General features: G+C 35.0%; 2 protein-coding genes across 2 annotated transcripts; one reads left to right on the top strand and one right to left on the bottom strand.

The window, feature by feature from the left end:
• The first annotated feature begins 2,998 nt into the window (after positions 1-2,998).
• On the top strand, positions 2,999-10,654 carry LOC110778542 (VIN3-like protein 2). The gene is made up of 4 exons (XM_021983092.2): positions 2,999-3,566; positions 4,626-5,301; positions 8,482-8,780; positions 9,365-10,654. Exons 1-4 carry the CDS (start codon positions 3,545-3,547, stop codon positions 10,414-10,416), a joined length of 2,049 nt encoding a protein of 682 aa, XP_021838784.1. The 5' UTR covers positions 2,999-3,544; the 3' UTR covers positions 10,417-10,654.
• Positions 10,655-10,967: 313 nt separating this feature from the next.
• LOC110778541 (AP2-like ethylene-responsive transcription factor AIL5) lies at positions 10,968-19,758 on the bottom strand. Its single transcript, XM_021983091.2, has 9 exons — positions 19,316-19,758; positions 18,775-19,090; positions 17,752-17,834; positions 14,699-14,707; positions 13,605-13,693; positions 13,309-13,382; positions 13,160-13,210; positions 12,050-12,126; positions 10,968-11,929 (listed from the first exon to the last, which is right to left on the bottom strand). Exons 1-9 carry the CDS (start codon positions 19,515-19,517, stop codon positions 11,313-11,315), a joined length of 1,518 nt encoding a protein of 505 aa, XP_021838783.1. The 5' UTR covers positions 19,518-19,758; the 3' UTR covers positions 10,968-11,312.
• Positions 19,759-20,175: the final 417 nt, after the last annotated feature.

The raw sequence follows: 20,175 nt of genomic DNA, 5'->3' as shown, positions 1-20,175 counted from the left end.
AAGGGCGGGTAAGATAACTTTATATTTGACATAAGTGGTGAATGAGAATGAAAATAATTTTATCTATGTATCCATATTTGTTTAAATTGTTTTAATAAGTAAAACACTGAATGAGCAATAACAAATTTATTTATCATTAATTTTTTATTTATTTAAAGAATATTTATAAACTCTATTTAATTTGATGATAATTGTCTACCAGATTTCATATAAATTTATTTTTAGATTATAAACCGTGCATCGCACGGGTTCTATACTACTCCCTCCGTGTCTTTTTGTTCTTTACGTTTGGTATTTTTCACGCGTTTTAACGAATAATTAATTTGCATCGAGATTCCTCAATTTATTTATTTAAACAAGATAAATTACGTTTATTTATAATGATTTCACTTTTATCAAAATTCTGATATTGGGAAATGAGAAAAATTTAATGTCCCAATGAAAGTGTGAGAGATTAAATGACCCAATGAATTTAATTGGTTAAAATAATAATTAGACACAAATTTTGATAGAATACTAAATTATTTATGTGATAATATAAAAGGAAATGTAAAGAACATTTTGAAATACCCAAAAACAGAACGTAAAAAAACAAAAAGAGCCGGATGGAGTAGTTATTTTCACTATTATGTACGTCTTTCTTAGTGGCAGTTACTTGTGGGGTCTCTTGGTTGAATTGACAATATTGCCCCTCTCCGAGTGTTATTGTGCCAATTAAAAATCGATCTCATTCTTCTTGGTGGATTTGGTGTTTTTTGATTGGAGAGACAAAATACCAATCAAGAAATGTGATATTAGAGGTGCTAAAGAAAGCGAGCGAATGTATTAATTAAAACAAGATAAAATAGTTGAAAGCAAAAGGTGGTGTATTGATGTGTATTTGATAGGCTATTATAGTATCTTTAGTTTGTAGTCATAAATCATAATGGCTTTTTTTTTTTGCCATTTTGATGAATTAATATATGGAAATAAGTGCATGCAACTGTTTATATTTGTTCCATCACAAGATGCCAATATGAGCTTTGGAATTATTGAAAATTAATAATTAGTACAATATGTATGGTATAATCAACTTTTCTAAGTTCATAAAAGAAAGTTGAAACTACTTGTATAATGTGACTATAGATTTGATAGCAATGATGTTAAAATGGTAATCTAGAAAAATTTAAATCTAGAATGTACTATATAAAAATCTAGTAGTAAAGTGTGTAGAAAAATCTAGTCAAAACAATGTCTAGAATTTACTTGAAAAATATCTAGTTAAGTGTCTAGAAAAATCTAGTTAGTGAAGAGGTAGAAAATTCTAGAGAATGAAGATGACCTATATTGAACAACTATAAATAGGTTGTATTTGCCTAAGTTTAGGTATGAGCAAATCAAGAGACCTCCCACAAAAAATATGAGTGAGGGGTAGAAACACGAGTTCTACCAAATATAAGTGAGAGACATGAGCTCTCACAAATATTGTTGTACAATTTTTATTAATGTAATCAATGATAAATTACAATTTGTTATATTATTCGGGTCCACCAAAACTTCTGCGTGCGTACTCAAATTTCTATCAAATGATACTCTAAATATTCTTTTGAAACAATAAGATTATTCACCTCAATTTCATACTTGTACGTATTGTACTATATACGTAGTATAAGTCTATATAATATATGTGTAGGCTCGTGCCGAGGAGTTGACCTGGATGAAGTATTGAAGTAGGATTGAGTTCCAATTAATTGAAAACTAAAATGAGAATGGCATTCTCTTTTGTAGGTATCATAATATTACTAATCTTGGCAAGTTGAAGAAAATTATTTTCCCCAAAATAGTAACTTGTCAAGATTTATAGTAAGTTTACACTCCTCAAATTAATACTCTATGCGGTAATGCGTGGATATGAGTTTTTTTAAAGACAAATTTCACCTATAAGTTAATTAATTTATACCGAAAAGTTTTACTTTAAACAATCGACTTCTTAGAAAATTTGTCAATTTTGAAAAGGCTAAGATAATATGATATACTCCATACATTTTATATACAAGTATATATTTCTTTAAAACAATGGATATATAACTTTGTTACCATCACTATTCCGTATAATTCTTGTGGTTCAATTAATGATGCATTTTTTTTCCAGTTCATGATAACATCAATATCTCGATATACTCCATCCACTTATATCCAAATTTTTCCTTTTTTTTCCTATCCACTTCTACTTTATTCTATTTTTGGCAATGATTTTTTACCTTACCAATTTTCCAATAATAATTACACTTTTTCATAATCTCTTTAATATTTTATTCAATATTACCCATTAACTTTTTATACTTCTCTTACTTATTCTACTTTTTTTTTGACACTCACTCACCACTCATTGAAACAAGAGTATACAGTAAAATGGGGTAAAAAAAAAAACAAAGAGAGTATGCACTATGTAAAAAAATAACCACAAAAATAAGAAGGGTATCGATATAACTGGGGGAAACATTGATGGTCACTAAAGTGTAAAAGTCTTAAAAATTCTCATAATACGAAGTAAGAAACTAAAACCACAAAACCAATTGTCTGTTGGTTCAATGGTGATTGGGGCTGAACTTGGTAGGGAGAACTCGTGTTCGATCCCCCGCAACAACAATTGGGAGGGGATTGGAACCTATCCACCCATAACTTGCCCCGAATCCGGATATATTAGCCCTAAGGGTGAAACGGGTGCTAACACCAAAAAAAAAAAAAAAAAACTAAAACCACAAAACAAAACAAAAAAAAAAAACACGGATTAATCGCTAATAAAAGTCAAATCACATCAACTAAAAATGAATGAAAAATCTACGGAGTAACATATTTCACCATACCTCGTATTCCAGTATTCTACCTTCGTATTAATACGGAGTATTTTGACAGGACAGGACTATCACTCAATTGAGTGAACGAATGAACAATTACAAATTAAAAAGACTATTCCAAAACATAAAAATTACGAATGAGAATAATAACTGTTTATCAACAGAAAAATATAAGTAGATAAACAACGTTGAAAATTTTGCTGGTTTCTGTGTAGCAACAATATCAATATGATGAAAAAAAGAAGATGACATGCAGCCGCTTTTATTTGGAGGCAACCACTCTCCTCCCTTTTCTCTCTTCGCACCCCATTCTCTTTCTCTCTCCTCCTCTCACCTTCTTCTTCTCCCTCTGAATTCCATTTTTACAAATTCCAAATTTCCAGAAATTTCTCCTTTTTTGTATTTTCCCCAAAAATCCCATGATTAAATTAACATTTTTTGCTTATGGGGAATCCATTTTTAGGAGCTTTCTTTCTATTTTCTGGTGTTAAATTTGTATCTCTAATCTTTCTTTTTTAATGTGAGTTTTTTTGGGTGGTGGGTGGGTGTTATAAAGATTTGATTTTTAAGTCATTTTCTTATTGGACTGTCATTTTTTTTTAATATATAAAGACGTAAGATTAGATCCCTGTTCATATAAAGGAAATTAATAAATGTTGGTTTGGTGAGGTGACCTGCTACCTTGCTTTTGATTGCAAACTGTTATTATGGATTCTTCAGCTTTTGATGGTAAGTTTTTTTATTCTTTCTACTCCACTTTCAATTAATTTTTGTTTAATTTGTGTGTTTTAGCTTTGTTTTTAGATTATAATGCTGTTTTTATTAATTGTAGTAAATGTTTTGATGATGGGGTTTTAGAATAATATTTATGTAATTTCTGATTGATCTATATTCTATTGATTTTGGGTTCCTGTTGTGTTTTTTGCGAATCTAGCAGTTTTTTGTTATCTGGGTTTTGATTTTTCTGCTTTATTTTTGATGGGTGATTCTTGTTTTTATAAGTACGGGTGATTTCACTGGATTTTCTTTCACCCTTTTTCCCCAAATCACAAACCCCACAAATGAAAGATAAATAGAAGAAAAAAAATAAATTACTTTTTGGTTTATGATTGATTGTGTTGTAGGTTGCATTTTAATTTCTTTTTGGGTTATGTTTGTTATTTGATGTCAATCATTTTTGGCATCCAAGGTTGTTAATGGCCCCACCCAAATTACTCTACCAGTTGAAGTTTATGGTAATGGAAGTGCCTAACCTTTGGTTATCCTGAAGTCAACGAGGTTAGGTCTGGTTGCTAGGCTGATTGACCTTTTCTGTAAGATAGTGGAAAACCACCTTGCTTGGATGTTCTTATGTTTTTTCTTAAGTTGTGCTAATTTGCAGCTGGTACAGCTATGGCGTGCTTCGATCTTAATTCGATATCTTCTTACTATTTAAATTTCATTTGACTCCATTTACTTCAATAGTGTTTCCAAGTGTTTTCATTGCTTAATCAACGGAAAGTCCTCCGGACTTTTCTAATTGCATTTGGTGGTTTGCCATTTTGACTGGTCAATCTTCCTGTGATAGATGACTGGTCTTTGCTTTGAAAGTCATTTGACAATATGATAAGTTGCTGCTGTTGTTGTTGTTGTTGCTGTTGTTGTTGTTGTTGTTGTTGTTGTTGTTGTTTCAAGTGTGACATTTACTTTTTCTGTATGTTATGATCCTTCCACTTTGGCTTATATCTTTGCCGTCATATACTACTATTCCTAAATCGTGTTGCCTTATTTCATTTGTCTTTGCTTTAGGGGCCGTGTTTGATCCTGTGAAATGCAGTAAGTTGAGTATGGAGGAGAGAAGAGAAATTGTGTACGAATTAGCTAAGTGGTCACATGGTGCTGCTGAAATGCTGCAATCTTGGAGTCGCCAAGATATTTTGCAAATCTTGTGCTCAGAGATGGGTAAGGAGAGAAAGTACACTGGTTTGACAAAGTTAAAGATTGTAGAGCACCTCCTTAAAGTAGTTTCTGAAAAGAATTCAGTAAACCACGACAATGAAGTTCGAGGACAACAGTCTTCACCTCCGATTACCCAAAAGGTTTCAAAGAAGCCAAGGAAACCTGAAAATCCATCTCATCTTCTTGTATCTGCTACCAATATCTCATCATGCAACAGTGACAGTGATTTAGTCACTGCCACATATTGCAAAAACTCTGCTTGCAAGGCTAGCTTGAACAAGGAGGACGTTTTTTGCAAGAGATGCACGTGCTGTATCTGTCAGAAGTATGATGATAACAAGGATCCTAGCTTATGGCTGACATGTAGCACAGAGCCTCCTTTTGTTGGAGATTCATGTAACATGTCATGTCATCTGGAATGTGCTATTAAACACGACAGGTCTGGCATTGCTAGAAATGGGTTTGTTTCTCAATTGGATGGGAGTTTTTACTGCATTTCCTGTGGGAAAATGAATGATTTGATGAGGTAAATGCTTATTTTCTGTTTTTTGTCTTCACTAGATATTTTTTACATTGTTGTTCAGTATACCCCCGGCTTGCTTTCATTATTTATACTGAGTATTTCCTTCGTTAGGAAAATAAATCCTAGTTTGAAGCTTTTTGCTTTGGGGTATGTAGAGGTTGATAGCTAGGCTGAAGCATGCTTTTACTATCTGATGGAGAAGTACTGCTTTCAGATGTGTGATATACAGCATTATTCAGCTGACATTGCTGTAGGAATTTAGTGACTTCTGCAAAACTCTTGCCATGCCATAAAATACTGTTAAACTCAATGCTTCTAACTTTGGGATGGGAGGGGGCAGGGGGATAAGGAAAATTCTTCAAATGTACATAGTTGTGACACTTGTGACCCTTAACCATAGGCTTCCTGTCAATTTTGTAATTGCCAAATCACATCAACTGTGAATGAGTTGTACTTGGAAAATTTAAGTTTCCTGATCAGCATTTATCTTAAGGGTTTCGGTAACCTTAGTACAAAGGGTTATGGTTGAGCAATAATTATGTTACCTAAAATGGATTTAAGTTGGGATTTAGTAGTAAATTTTCTCATAATTCAAACTTATCAATAGTTAAAAGTTAAATATTGTTGTTGCTCCATAATTCTTGGGGCTATGATTAGAAAAATACTTATTTGAATAGCTTCCATAGGATCTGAGAAAACTGATGAACTGTCTTTTTGTTGAACCTTTCCTCACCCTTTCCAGAACACAATTTTGGTTGATTATACCGAGATCAAGTCTTTTCATCTCACTTAAAGCAAAAGTACAATTGAGAGAAGCAGGGGAAACTAATGCTGTTGTGAATCAGATCTATGGCTTGTATTAGTCGTTAAATATTGAATGAGGTTCTGCATTACCTTTCCAAGTTGTTATGTTGTTGCCACTGCAACTCAAAGTACTGAAATTTGGTTGCATTAGATCTACAAGAGTGTCATACCTCCAGGTTATTGAGAGCTCAAAAATTCATGGATGTAAAGCTTTTAATTGATAAGCTAAGTGCTCTAGGGTTATGACCATCTTTGGTTTTTTTTTTATCATGGAAGTTCACAAAGGTTTTTGTGGTGGATATTTTCAGCAGGGAGAGGTTGAAAAGATCTAATACCTTGTGATGTGCTGTCTTCAACTTTATCAGTTTCTCTTGTCATCCACCACTTTTCTAACTCATGTACTCTTTAATCCCACCTAATGATTATGTTCCATCTGGTCTACCCCGCTTATAAAGGAACTGAGCCAACTTTTCTCTGTTATTAGATTAGTCAGTCCTCTTTTTCGCCCAACATCAGTTGTTTGACCACTACATATATTATGTTACTTGGAGTTTTTTGTGAATGATACTTCACTTGATCTATAATCTTATTTTCAGTCCCTGGACCTTTTTATTCTTTTCCTGGTGCTATAGGGTTGATTCCCATCTGCCAATAAATGGGGAAATTTCTGAACTTGAGAAACCGAACGAAATAATGCTATAGGATGTTGTTACTAGAAACACACAGGGTAGGCGAAAATAGTAAACCTTACTGTTGGTTGTGGTTCGCGGAATTAATTTAGGCCATGAATTGAGGTGAGGTGGGGTTGGATAGGTAGAGTGAACTACAAGCTGGTAATAATGATGAAGAATTAGAAAGTTCTGTTAGTTCTCGCTTTGAAGGCTCATTCGATTCGATCGAGCAGTCAGTCCATGAGTTATTTTGGAGGATGTTATGAAGGAATGAGCTTGTGTTTCAGTAGCATGCCACCCACAAAGGGATTGTCAGATTGAGATGGTTGGTAATCTGTAGAGTAGCTTGGTAAACAGCAACTTGAGATGTTGGCAAGAACTATTGCAACTGCCATAGCCCATAACCTTCAGGATATCACACCTTACGGCTATAGTCTCTTTTGTTTTAACTTTTAAGCACCATCTCAAAAAATGTATTTATTATTATTTATAATAGAAGAAAGATTATACTAACAACTGAAATAGGATTACATGCACTCTTTTCTTAAGGCTCCGTTTGGTAAGGCGTAAAACATTTTCCTGGAAAACAGTTTTCCTCTACTTCCAATTTTACATTGTTTGGTTTTGCAAAGGAGTGTAAAACCATTTTCCCTATGAGTAAAATTGCTCTCCCAATGATGGAAAAGTAAAATTGTCTCCCAATGAAGAAAAACCTTTTTCCCTTCAAAATGAAGGGAAAACGGGTTTCCTTCCTTTTTTTATCTCTCTTGTACACTCCTCTGACTATCTGCTTACTTTCCCTTTCATTTTCCTTTCGTTTCATCATTTTTCTTACATGGAACCAAGCAACGGAAAACTACTTTTGGAATTGTGCTTTCCATTGTAAATTGTTTTCCATGAAAATCATTTTACACCGAAAATGTTTTACACCCAACCAAACGGAGCCTAAGTGTCCAACATATGCGACTCTTGTGCTCAAATGATGCACACTTGCTACCAACTTGCAGTATTAGGTTGTCTTAGTACTTCCATCCCATTCTTGAAAAGAGAAACTTTGCTGGCTACTCTAGCATGAAAATATTCAATGCATCATTTTGCTAAATGCGCTCGTGAAGTTGGAATTCTTGTTTTTATGCCTGCAGTAAGCTCTGATGATTTGAGATCTTTTTGATGCTCCTCTGAGATCACCTGGACACTGAAGTTCCTATATTGTGATTACCTCAATGTTTAAGTTTGGAACCAAGATTTTAGGATTTCATGATTGGAGTAAAACCTAAAAGCTTCATGGATTCATCCAGTCACATTCTTGATAATATTTCCAACGGAACTGCTACTAGTTATGTGGATAAGTGCTGTAAATTCTATGTGTTTACTCATTTGTTATTAAGATTTGGATAACATTCTTTGAAAGATCTCCATAGAAAGGAAAGAATTCGCTTTGTTGTTCTTGTGTCTCAGTAGCCCTTCATGCGTTGATAGTTGAGCTCATGTAAAATACTTAACAGCTCAAAAGAATCAAATGTAGAGTTGGCCAGGAGATAAAAATAACTAATCATCCCAAAATACATTTATAATCATAGATTTCTCTAGAGCAATAATATTCAATTAGAGTGTATTAGATTTGTTTTAATTGTTGATTTCTTTTCATTGTTATTTTCCAACCGAATTGTCCCTGGAAGTTGAAGTGTCTCATTGTTGTTGTATCTAGCTGTTGGAGGAAACAATTAATAATTGCGAAGGACACTAGACGGGTGGACATATTATGTTATCGTATCTCCCTGAGCCAGAAGCTATTGGCCGGAACAAAGAAATACCTTAAGGCTTGTGATATTGTTGATGATGCCATAAAACTACTTGCAGCAGAAGTAGGTGCCTTAACTGGTGTTCCTGTTAAGATGGGTAGAGGAATTGTTAACCGACTATCGTCTGGTCAAGAAGTTCAAAGACTATGTGCTTCTGCCCTTGAGTTGTTTGAATCAACGTATCATCAAACGCCATTGCACTTAGGTAATCCAATAAATTTGCCTGTATTATCAATTTGTATGATTTCTATGTTTTTTAGTTTTAATCCCCCCCACCCCCCTACTGTTTGGGCTATCATACAAAATAACTTTAACTTGGGTGTTTTCCGAAATCAACCCTGTGAGCATTTCCAGTTTCCAAATACCTTCTGTACTAAAATCTCTTCCACAGTATTTTTATTATGATTTTGTTACAAATAAGATACCTTTTAAGAGGGATTTTGACACTTCAGGTTGTTCTTTGAATTTCCAATATGTTACGGTTGTTTTGGGAACATACTCTAAAGCTTAGGGTTATGTTGTACGGTGTAAGGCTTATTAATGATTTTGGTGGGTGGGAACATGGAGATAATGTGATTTCTTGAGCTTATCTGGGGTTGAGTTCTGGTGACTAAGAGTGCGTTCTATTGTAATGATTTTCACTTATTTTTTCTGAACTTAATTTAGCTATAAATTGTATTTGGTCAACCCTTATTTTTCCTGAACTTATCTTATCTGAACTTAATTTTCCTGAAATATAGTGGAAATAAAGTGAACAGAATATAGCCTAAATAATACATTTCATAACAGGCAATAACGTAGCAGTTTCAAGAACAATTGCTCCAAGTATCATCAGAGTTGAATCCATTAATGCAACAGCAGTCACTGTGATCTTGGGCCCTGATAATTCTTCTTTATCTGAGAAGAATGTGGGTTATACATTGTGGCATCGTAAGGTTGGTGACCGGAAAAAACCAGAACAGCCGACCTGTACATTGTTTCCTCCACAAACAAGGTTCATAGTCTCCGGTCTTTCCCCAGCAACAGAGTATATTTTTAAGGCTATTTCCTTTGACAACACCAAAGAGTTGAGCTCATCTGAAGTCCGACTAACCACAAACATTTCTACACTGGAAAGAAGTCAGAGCCCAACAACAAACTGCAGCACTCTTTCTAATCCATCTTCTGTGGAAGATGAAACAAATAACAACGCACCCTGCAGTAATTTGAATGAGAACAACAAAGCAGAGAACTATTTTAACTGCAGTAATGATCAAAACCCTTCTTGTGCATCAGATGAGGAGAATAATGCAACAGGGAAAGACTCTTCTGATCTATCTGATACTGTCAAAGTTGAAATTAAACACTCTTCAGATGGTATTGGATCAAAGGATACCAAGAAGACCAATACACCTTGTGTGAGGCCAGAAACTAGCTTGCCGATAACTCCTAGCAGGCAAGAAAGCTCAAAAGAGGGCACTGTGAAAACGGGACCCCCGAAATCCCGTAACAAGGATCAAGATAGCAGATTGGATAAGAAAAGAAAGGCGGAGAGAGAAAACGGGGAATGTGTTGGAGACGGGAGTAACTCTTCCGGGAGTAACATAGAGTACTACATTAAGATGATTCGTTGGCTGGAATGCGAAGGACATATTGATAAAAGTTTCAGGCAGAAGTTTTTAACTTGGTACAGTATTAGGGCTACTCCACAGGAAACTAGGATTGTTAAGGCCTTTGTTGATACCCTCATTGATGACCCTGCATCACTCTCGGAGCAACTTCAAGATACATTCGAGGAAATCATCTCAAGCAAGAGGTCGTCTGCGGTTCCCCCGGGTTTCTGTTTGAAGCTTTGGCATTGATTGATCTGTACTGTTATGCAAATAGGTAACTTGGGATGAAGGATCCTAATTTTAGGGTTGCCCATTATTTTTGACCTTGAAACCAATTGGAAGGTTTCGGTCATACTAATTCTTTTGGATCTGTAGGACATTCCTGTACCTTAATTCTTGTTATTATTATTAACAGGCATTCTTCCATTGATAAGTTAACAACATTTGTCTCTCATTTATAAATTTATGATAATTTCTTGTTCCATTATATGAAATCCCTTTTCAGAAGTATACCAGTTATGAACTTATGATGATGATACTGAATATTTGAATACATTCAGAAGTCTGCTGGCCCAGAAACCTCGATAATGAACCCATTTTCGGCATACCAGTGTATATTCTGGATTTTCAAAGGCTCTCACCCTTCCTGTTCGTTTTTCTTCCCTATTCCAACAAACAACAATAATAATACAGTATTTTCATACAGCATTTTATCAGAAGCAACTTCCTGCTAACAAAACATCATTTCACACATATAAATATTGTACGCAGTACACAAGGCTTCCTCTATTTCACTCATATACACAAAACTACATAAATATCATAATATTGTTATATGATCCATATCCTTACATATAAGACCAACAATATCCTAAAATGAAAAACCAAAACAAACAAAAGACTACAGACAAAACACACTAAAAATGTCAGCAATTCTAAAACATCAGTTTTCCTGTCAACTTTGATATTGTCAGACATCAGACTTACCAAAATACTACTGTATACATTCAAACTTATAGCAAAATTTAACCCAACTCGCCTCTTCTTATCTTCCACTTGAAAACAATCTCCTGAAATTTCCCCTGTTTTCAATTTTTGCACTGATTCCCTCACATAAAACACCTTTCTCACTCCATCTCTAAAAATCATTCTATGCCAAAAATGGGTGTCTGCAGCACTGGTACATTTTGTTTGGGGCTTTGCAATGAATGCAAACTTGGTGTAACTATACTCCAGCTACTACTAATACTACAACCATTAACATCCCTACCATTATCCCCATTATTGTTATTATTATCATCGTCGTCGTTGTTGTTACTAATGCCTAAATACCCGTTATACCCTTCAGTCGCCGTGTTAGCACCATCATTATTGCCGGGTTGCTGTTGCTGAACATACCCAAAACTTGTATACCCAAGTGCAGCCTCATTGTTCTCCAACTGCCCGAGGGCGGGCCAGTTGTAATTTTGTGTTGATGAGTCTGGCCTTAAGGGTATCCCTATAAAGTTGTGGTTGTAGATGGTTGAGGATTGGTGAGGGGTTGGTATTAATGGGGGTAACTCCGGCTTAATGCCTTCGAGGGGTTTGATTTCTTCGTGATCCGGTATTGATTTTGATTTGTTCGACATTCCACCCACCGGAAGGTTGCTCGATATTATGCTCTTCACGTCGTAACGGCTTATGTCAAAATTTGTCACGGCGTTTAGGCCCCGGAACTTAATGGCTGCTATGTCATAGGCTTCTGCAGCCTCCTCTTGTGTACCTAGCAATTACAAAGCATGTTATTCAAAACGTTGCAAGTATTATGAAACGGATGATGTATGGAACATGTACTTGATCCATATCATTATCATGCATAATGTATATTGTACGACACACTTACTGAAGGTTCCGAGGTACAAGTCCTTGTTTCCGGCTACCCTTCCGATCCTTGCTTGCCACCTTCCATGCTGATGATGCCTAATACACGTACATTACATCAAAGAAAACTAGTTTTTAGCTCGTTTTATGAACGGTTATATGTTTTTAATCAAATCTACTATATACATAATGGTGTACGGTTACATAGGACTAGAGCATATTAGATGCACCCTCTCACGTTTTCTCTTGAGAAAATGTGGTAGGGACCAACAAAGGACATAAAATACCCTTAGGTGCACGGTATACCCCGGTGCACCTAATAATTTAAAAGGATAATGAACTAATAAATTTATTCCATCATTGATGAAATATGATGTTATAAATGTAAATAACACTAATAGAAAAATATATGGAGAATCATGCAGTATTTTTAAAAAAAATTAAAACTAAAATTTCAAGGTAAATCAACTAAAAAAAGATAAAAAATATATGGAACATCAAGGAGATGACACGTAGCAAGCAAAACATTATGTATTAAAATATTAGTATAGACACTACAAAATTATGGTTTATTAGAGACGGAATTTGAGACGGAAACTATAAGCATCTCAAACTTGAGACGGATTACTAAAATTTCGTCTCAAAATTAAAATTGAGATGGGATTGTATATAGAGTTCCAAAATTTTCGTCTCAAATTTGTAATGGACTTGCCAAAATTCCGTCTCAAATTTTTTGAGACGCCCTCTGTAGAGACGCCCCATTTCGGTCTCAAATCCATCTCCAATCATCATGTTGAGACGAATTTGGACTATTTAGAGACGAAATCCCTCGTCTCTATAAAATGATTTTTTTGTAGTGAGATATAAATACATTGTTGTTAGCTAATGTAACAACCGCGTTATCATATTTATCAATTTTATAAATGAAGATTACATGGAGCGAAATGCCCATAAGCAGAACGCCACGTGTCATATATACTTTCTTATAGACGCCTTTTAGTATATAGTATAGATTATTTGAAAACGGATGTTAACCAAACGTAGCATATTATTTAGAGACCGAGGTAGAGTGAACTAGTGTATAGTGGTAGCCTAACAGACAAACAAAAGATGCTAAAAAACATAGTCATACCTTGTGACACCTCTGTACATTGATGCTCCTCTAGAGAACCCACTACTTTTCCTATAAACACTCTCACAATTGGTAAATATGACAAATATGGAATAAATACCAAATTCGTTGTAAAATGAAAATTAAATTAAAAAGAGCTTAATTAACACCTTCTCAATGAAGCCACAAATTCCTGCCTGCTCATATCCTTCATTTGCTCTAGCTCTTTCTCATAGTCAGATATCTAATTTCCATATCGGATAAAAAAAGAAAAAGAAAAAGAAAATGTAAGAACGCAAATTCTTGTATCAGACGTCTATCTAATGGACACGTCAAGTATTAGTTACACAAGAAAATTCACCAAAAGTTGCGCATTTTGTATAAAGTTACCGGATGTAAAAGATGAAAAGGTAACTTTTTACATGTTTTGGTCAATCTTTAGATGAAAGATCGATAAAGTGCATACCGGAAAATTCGTGGTTGTAGTAGGACCCCAATATTTAAGAGCAGCTAAATCATAAGCTCTTGCAGCTTTCTCTTCCTTATCATATCCACCTAATGATTTAGGAAGATAAAAAAAAAAAAGATGATGCAAAAATAATTAGATATGATCTTATTCAATTAAATAAAACCGAGAGCCCATACAAACTTTTTGAAACTTCTTTTGCAAGAAGAACACGTAAAGATTGACTTATCCATGCAAAATTAAAATAACCAATTTGTAACACTTGAAAATGATTAATGAAATTATTATTCTCAAACTAAATAATTGAGTGATACACAACATTCCTTGACATGATCTATTGATCCCTCTTTCTTCTTTAGGAAAGAACGTAAAACGTTAACGAGTAAAATAACTATATGTACATAAAGTGGCGGTTTTTGGGGTGTGTAGGGTGAGCGACAGGGCCCAAATTTTAGATATTGTTTAAATAGTTTTATAACTTTAAACAAAAACAAAACTGGAGCTAGTAGTGGTTAAGGTGTTGTTGTGTAATGTATGAGATTTTGCCTCGACTCCTAACAAGTACTTTGTGTTAAAGCAAACCATAATTCTTTGACCAATTTAACCATTCTCCCCCAACTTCTTAAGGGCCTAAAATTGGACAGGGTTCCTATAGTCCCGACATCATCGTAGCCCTACATAGCCAATAAAGGATTGGAAAAGTACCAATTACGTACTTTGGACGGTCAACTTCATAATGTGTCGTTTTTATTCCAGTGCATCCTTAAGGACGCGTAACTCAAGCCTTATCGTAGGGATCAAAGTCTAACAGCCTAGGTGCAAGACGTGCAAGGGAACACCAAGACTACGTTATTGAAAGAAAAAATGCTATCAACATTAGTGAATCTCTATTATATAAGTCAACTCCTGAGAAGTTTGTTGCCCACTGAAAATACTCTTAGTTTCAATATTAGTACGAATTATACTACGAATTTTCGTACATGTTTCTAAATGTGAAGAACGCATCATGACAAAATATAGTATGCATTTTCTAGTTCTGGCCAAAATAACAAATATGGCAAGTATTTTAAGAAATATAAAGTTGAGAAACTCACCTAAATAGACTGTAAGAGGAAGAAATGATGGAAACATGTTCGCCCATATCAGCAATCATTTGGCACGTAACCCACGGCCCAATAATGAAGAAACCAACAAAAAATTAATTAGAAATAAATAAAATAATTCTAAGATCCTTAGAGAAATTTATTAACTTTATTAATTCACATTTAAATTGGTGCATGTATTTATGTATAGAATAGCCAGCAATTTAATGAAGAGGTACCACTCTAGCCTGAAAATTGATAAAGGCAAAAAGATGAAGGACTTATTATTAAAGATTCCTATGGACCTTTATTATTTATTTGTATTAAATTAATTCATCATGTATTCATGTGTTCTATCCACCCCGTAGCATATACTCCCTCCGTATTTATTTAAGAGATACACATGGCCGGGTACGAGTATTAAGAAAAATAATTGAATGAAATAAAGTAATAAAACAAGTGGAGTTGAGTAGATATTTTAATAAGAAAAACAAGTGGGGACCATGTCATTTTAGGGAGTGGGGGTGGGGGTGGGGTGTAGATATATTATTTAATTAGATGGTGGGGTTGATAAGTTACTAAAAATGGCAAATGTATCTCTTAAATAAATACGACCGGAAAAGGCAAGTGTATCTCTTAAATAAATACAGATGGAGTACTTCGTACGAAGTACTACTGTATTGCCAACTTCGTAACAAAGTAACATGGATAGCTAATCCTCTCTCCGTTCCTAAATAATTGTCGCTTTCGCTTTTCGAGAACCAACTTTAATAACAGTAATTCTTAAAATACATTCATAAAACTTGTACTCCAGAGTATACGAAATATAAAAAGAATGATATTGGTAGATTCGTATTAAGAAGTACTACGGACTTCAATAAATACAAGTTTTAACAATTTTCCTCTTAAACAATTTTCCTCTAAATATATTGTGAAATTTACCGTTAAAGTTAAATCTTGAAAAGAAAAAGCGACAGTTATTTAGGAACAGAGAGTAATTAATGAAGTAAGATGCTTTTTACATTCGCAGATAAACTTGATTATGATCGATATCACAAAATCAAGAAATGAATAGCTTAGTACTTTCTCCGTTCTATAAAATCTTTCACAATTACTACCTATGTAGTCAAAGTTTTAATGTCAAAGTTTTAAAACTTTGACTGTAATTAGTACTCCATTGCATTCTCTTTAATATAAAATTTATCAATATCTAATTGTTATAAATTTTTTATTACTAATACATAATTATATGTACTCCGTAGTAATTTTCAAAAGAAAGCATTTTAAACCGCATAATATGTAAAAGTGGGAAACTTTATAGAACGGAAAATGTATATATTTGCCTAATCCAGTTCCATAAGAGCATCTCCAATGGTTTTAGCTAGTGATTTGCTTGCAATTTATAGAAATTCCAAGCTACTAGCAAATTAGCTTATATTACCTTAAATTAAATTTAAATATTGACTACATTAAATATCAAGCCAGTAACTAGCCACTAGGGTGCTAATTAACTAGAAAGGAAGTTAGCTTGAAATATTATGTGGCATGATAAGCTAATTAAAAATTAATTTACCGTTAGAGATGCTCTAAGTGGGAAATGAGATGGTCAAAACTGACACTAAAGGATATAGCCTAAAAACAAGGTGGGTCAAAAAAGTAGATGCAGAAACAAACTCCACTTTATGCACACAAGTTCCGACACATGAACATTTTTACACAGATTTAGAGCTGTCAAAAACCGACCCGACCCGAAAACCCGACCTGAACCGACCGAACCCGTAACCGACCATGACCCGAAATTACGGTAAAACAGGTAACCCAAAACCCGACCTGTACCCGACCCGAAAAAACCGATAACCGATTTTAACCCGATGTTGTAACACCCGAACCCGAACCCGACACCCGACCCGAAAATGACCGATAACCGAACTGACCCGGCCGAACAATGACCCGAACCCGATTTGATACCCGACCCGATGTCAACCCGAAACCGATTGTAACTCGATGAAACCTGCTATTGACCCGACCTGTGAGAACCCGCTACTCGATTTACCCGAGTTATCAATGACATGACCAAATATTAACTTCATTGATATATCTATTTTAAATATTTATTGCTAAATATTGAAAAATTTAACTCTAAAATAAGTTAAACAAAATTTTTTAGAATATAAATCCTTAAAATGTATAGGTTAATTTTCAGACCCGAGTTTGACCCGTCCCTGAGAGTGACCCAATCTGAATTCTATTTGATCTGATTATTATCCGATCCAAACTAAGACCCGAACCCGAAAATAACTGTGTTGCAAACCGACTTAAACCCGACTCGATAAGACCCGAACCCGAAATTATCTGCTACAAACCGACTTAAACCCGACCCGATAAGACCCGAACCCGAAATCAAACCTGACCGAAATGTGACCCAACTCGAACCCGACCTGAACCCGGGATAGGAAAAAACCCGATATGACCCGACCTGAAATCGACCCGACCGAACCCGAACTCAACTCGAATGAAATATTGACCCGACACGACCCGACCTGATCATGACCCGAAACCCGAGATGACCCGACCCAAACCCGACCCGATGACCTGTTTTGACAGCTCTACACAGATTCGGCCTTATTCACCACTCACCTCCTCCTTACACCTCTTGGCTCTTGCTATATTTTCTACCCTTCCCATTGTTTTTTATGCCACTTTCAAAAAAAAAAAAAAAAAATTTGAAAGTTTTATTTTTTTTATTTTTTTGGGTCTAACTGCCTACGCTGATTGAACTAATCTTCCGCGGAAATTTGTATGGTACCTCGATGGACAACATCCCTTCTAATTGAGTTTTTTTCATACCCAAGGTCCGAACCCAAGACCTTGATTAATAAGCAAAAGAGTATTAACCACTCACGCCAACCTCAATTGATTAGTTTTAATTTTCAAATGCACGATAAATACACGGTTGATCAATGTTACTTTTATGTTAGATTTTGCTAAATATTTTCAATTTTACGGAGTAACTCTATAAGTTGGGTAGTTTTATTTCCAGATGAAAGGAGAACGAAATTAGATACCTTGACGACCTTTCCTGCTTTGGCCTTCCCTTCTGCAGCTATTATCCCACAAATGAGCTTCATATCTCCCTGTCCATCTATGTCTATAACCAAAAAAATTATCAAAGATAAGTATCCCACTAAACAAACATAAATCAAAATTACAATTTATAAAATTCAAATGTTGTAGTCCAAAATAAATTCGCCGAACTTAGTTATCCCATAACTAATTCGAATCTGTACAGCACGGTAACATGATATTCTGTAGTTTACTATACACGAATTAAGTAGGCATGTGTTACAGTTTAGGTGTTTACGTAAGAGACTTGGACGTCATATTCGGTCCAATAGAAGAATTTTGTACTCTTAAAATATCGTCCCATATAAAATACTCCCTGCCTTTTATTTATTTTTTATTTTTTTATTTTTTTAATGTTTGGACTTTTACACGTTTAATAACGTATAATAAAAATTATTTATTATTTTTTTTATTAAAAAATAATTTCAAGTAAAAACTCAATCCACTAATCATTACAACAACTAATAAAATTATTTTATTTATTAAAATGAACCAATAATTGAAAAACACAAAGATTGCTAACTTAACCCTTGGGAAATTACAAAGATATTTAATGGGTTGAAAAAATTGAAATAATTAAAATGGCACAAAAAATGATAGTGTAATAAGTTTAAAAAAGGAAAAATTCTCTCACGTAACAAACATTGTGAAACACCCTAAAAGAAATACGTAACAAACAAAAAGAAACAAAGAGAGTATTAAAGATAATGCAAAAAATTATCCATTTGGTAAATGGTAACTCATTCCGAACTTCAAAGATGGCTGGATTTATTTATCTCGTTTTGTATCAACTACGGAGTACTCCGTATTATATATTGAATCAGATTACCATATAGCAACACTTGACTTCATTAAATTTGAGCGTAAAAAAGTAAACATGAGCCCATAAATTGGCAAAGTGAATCCGTAAATACAGAAATTGAGGGTGACAAAAGTAACTAAATAAGTTAAGGGAGAGTATTTACCGAGTAACACCGCGGTAAATGGAAGTCCTTTGACCAAACCCTTCAACAGCCTTCCTACCACCAGAAGGAGCAGCAACCACAGCGAGTTGTTGTTTGTTGCTAGTTGTATCAACCAAGTGCTCAGCTTCTTGCACTTGCACCTGTTGCTGATATTCAGAACTGTAGCCACCACCGCCACCGCTACCGCCACCCGTGCTAGCAACAGTCACCGTTTCCACCGTCGGAAACAAACCCACTTGCAACAACCCACCACCCACACCGAGAAAGGATAACTCATGGCTATTATCACTCGTACTACCACTTGCACCATCTTCAACTGATAAATAACACCAAAAACAAAATATTACAGTCGGATCATCAAGTTAAAGTTAATTGGATGACTACTAAAAGTAAAAACCCATCTAGTGTTACAGTAACACCACGTGACACCGGAACAAGTTTGTATCACGTAATACGGTTACTGTAACACTAGACATATCGTTCCTAGAAATTAAACATTATTAATAACACCCATCGACGTGTGATTTTGTCAAATACTAACCCGACTGAGGAGGAGGGATGAAAAGATGAGGGTGTTGTTGGAAAAGGGAAAGATGATGATGGTGATTTTGTTGATGATCAAGTGGTGTAGTTGTTGTAGTTGTAGTTGAAGGAGGAGGAGGAGGATGATAATATTGGTTGGATAATGAGAAAGCAAGCCAAGTATGATGATCTGGGGATGGGGTAGTGCCAGAAGAATCCATTATTCTAGCTTTTTTATGCTTTCGTGTTTATGTTAAACTGTGTGCCTTCCCAAAATCTTTAACTTAAACAATTTTCCAGGGTTTCTTTTGTTAGGAACTTTTTTTTTTTTTTTTTGTGTTTGAATAAAAATGTTTCTTGGGAAATGAGGTTGAATAAGGCGGTGGACTTGGAATAATAAGCTAAGGGAGAAGAAGAAGAAGACTGAATGGAAAGAGGTTTTCTAAATGTAAACAAGACTTCTGCAATTGTATGCAAAAAAGCTCAAACTTCGAGGTTATTTTCTGCCCTTTGTTTTGTTTTCTTGCTTATCACCTATAGGCTTTACTATACATCCAACTAGAGCTGTCAAAAACTGACCCGACCCGAAAACCCGACCTGAACCGACCGAACCCGTAACCGACCATGATCCGAAATTACGGTAAAACAGGTAACCCGAAACCCGACCTGTACCCGACCCGAAAAAACCGATAACCGATTTTAACCCGATGTTGTAACACCCGAACCCGAACCCGACACCCGACCCGAAAATGACCGATAACCGAACTGACCCGACCGAACAATGACCCGAACCCGATTTGATACCCGACCCGATGTCAACCCGAAACCGATTGTAACTCGATGAAACCTGCTATTGACCCGACCTGTGAGAACCCGCTA

The sequence above is a fragment of the Spinacia oleracea genome, chromosome 2 (assembly GCF_020520425.1).
Source record: "Spinacia oleracea cultivar Varoflay chromosome 2, BTI_SOV_V1, whole genome shotgun sequence".
NCBI lineage: Eukaryota > Viridiplantae > Streptophyta > Magnoliopsida > Caryophyllales > Amaranthaceae > Spinacia > Spinacia oleracea.
Note: the sequence above shows the minus strand (reverse complement) of the source record. Positions and strands in the feature narration are given on the sequence as shown.

Bases quoted from the DNA above. Each gene is read 5' to 3' on its own strand.
- LOC110778542 (XM_021983092.2), top strand. From the start codon at position 3,545: ATGGATTCTTCAGCTTTTGATG. The intron at 5,302-8,481 runs GTAAATGCTTAT...TGTTGTATCTAG, and splicing joins AAAATGAATGATTTGATGAG to CTGTTGGAGGAAACAATTAA. The intron at 8,781-9,364 runs GTAATCCAATAA...ATTTCATAACAG, and splicing joins TCAAACGCCATTGCACTTAG to GCAATAACGTAGCAGTTTCA.
- LOC110778541 (XM_021983091.2), bottom strand. From the start codon at position 19,517: ATGGATTCTTCTGGCACTACCCCATCCCCAGATCATCATACTTGGCTT. The intron at 13,383-13,604 runs GTATGCACTTTA...TATGGAAATTAG, and splicing joins CTACAACCACGAATTTTCCG to ATATCTGACTATGAGAAAGA. The intron at 12,127-13,159 runs GTATGACTATGT...TACGTGTATTAG, and splicing joins ATGTACAGAGGTGTCACAAG to GCATCATCAGCATGGAAGGT.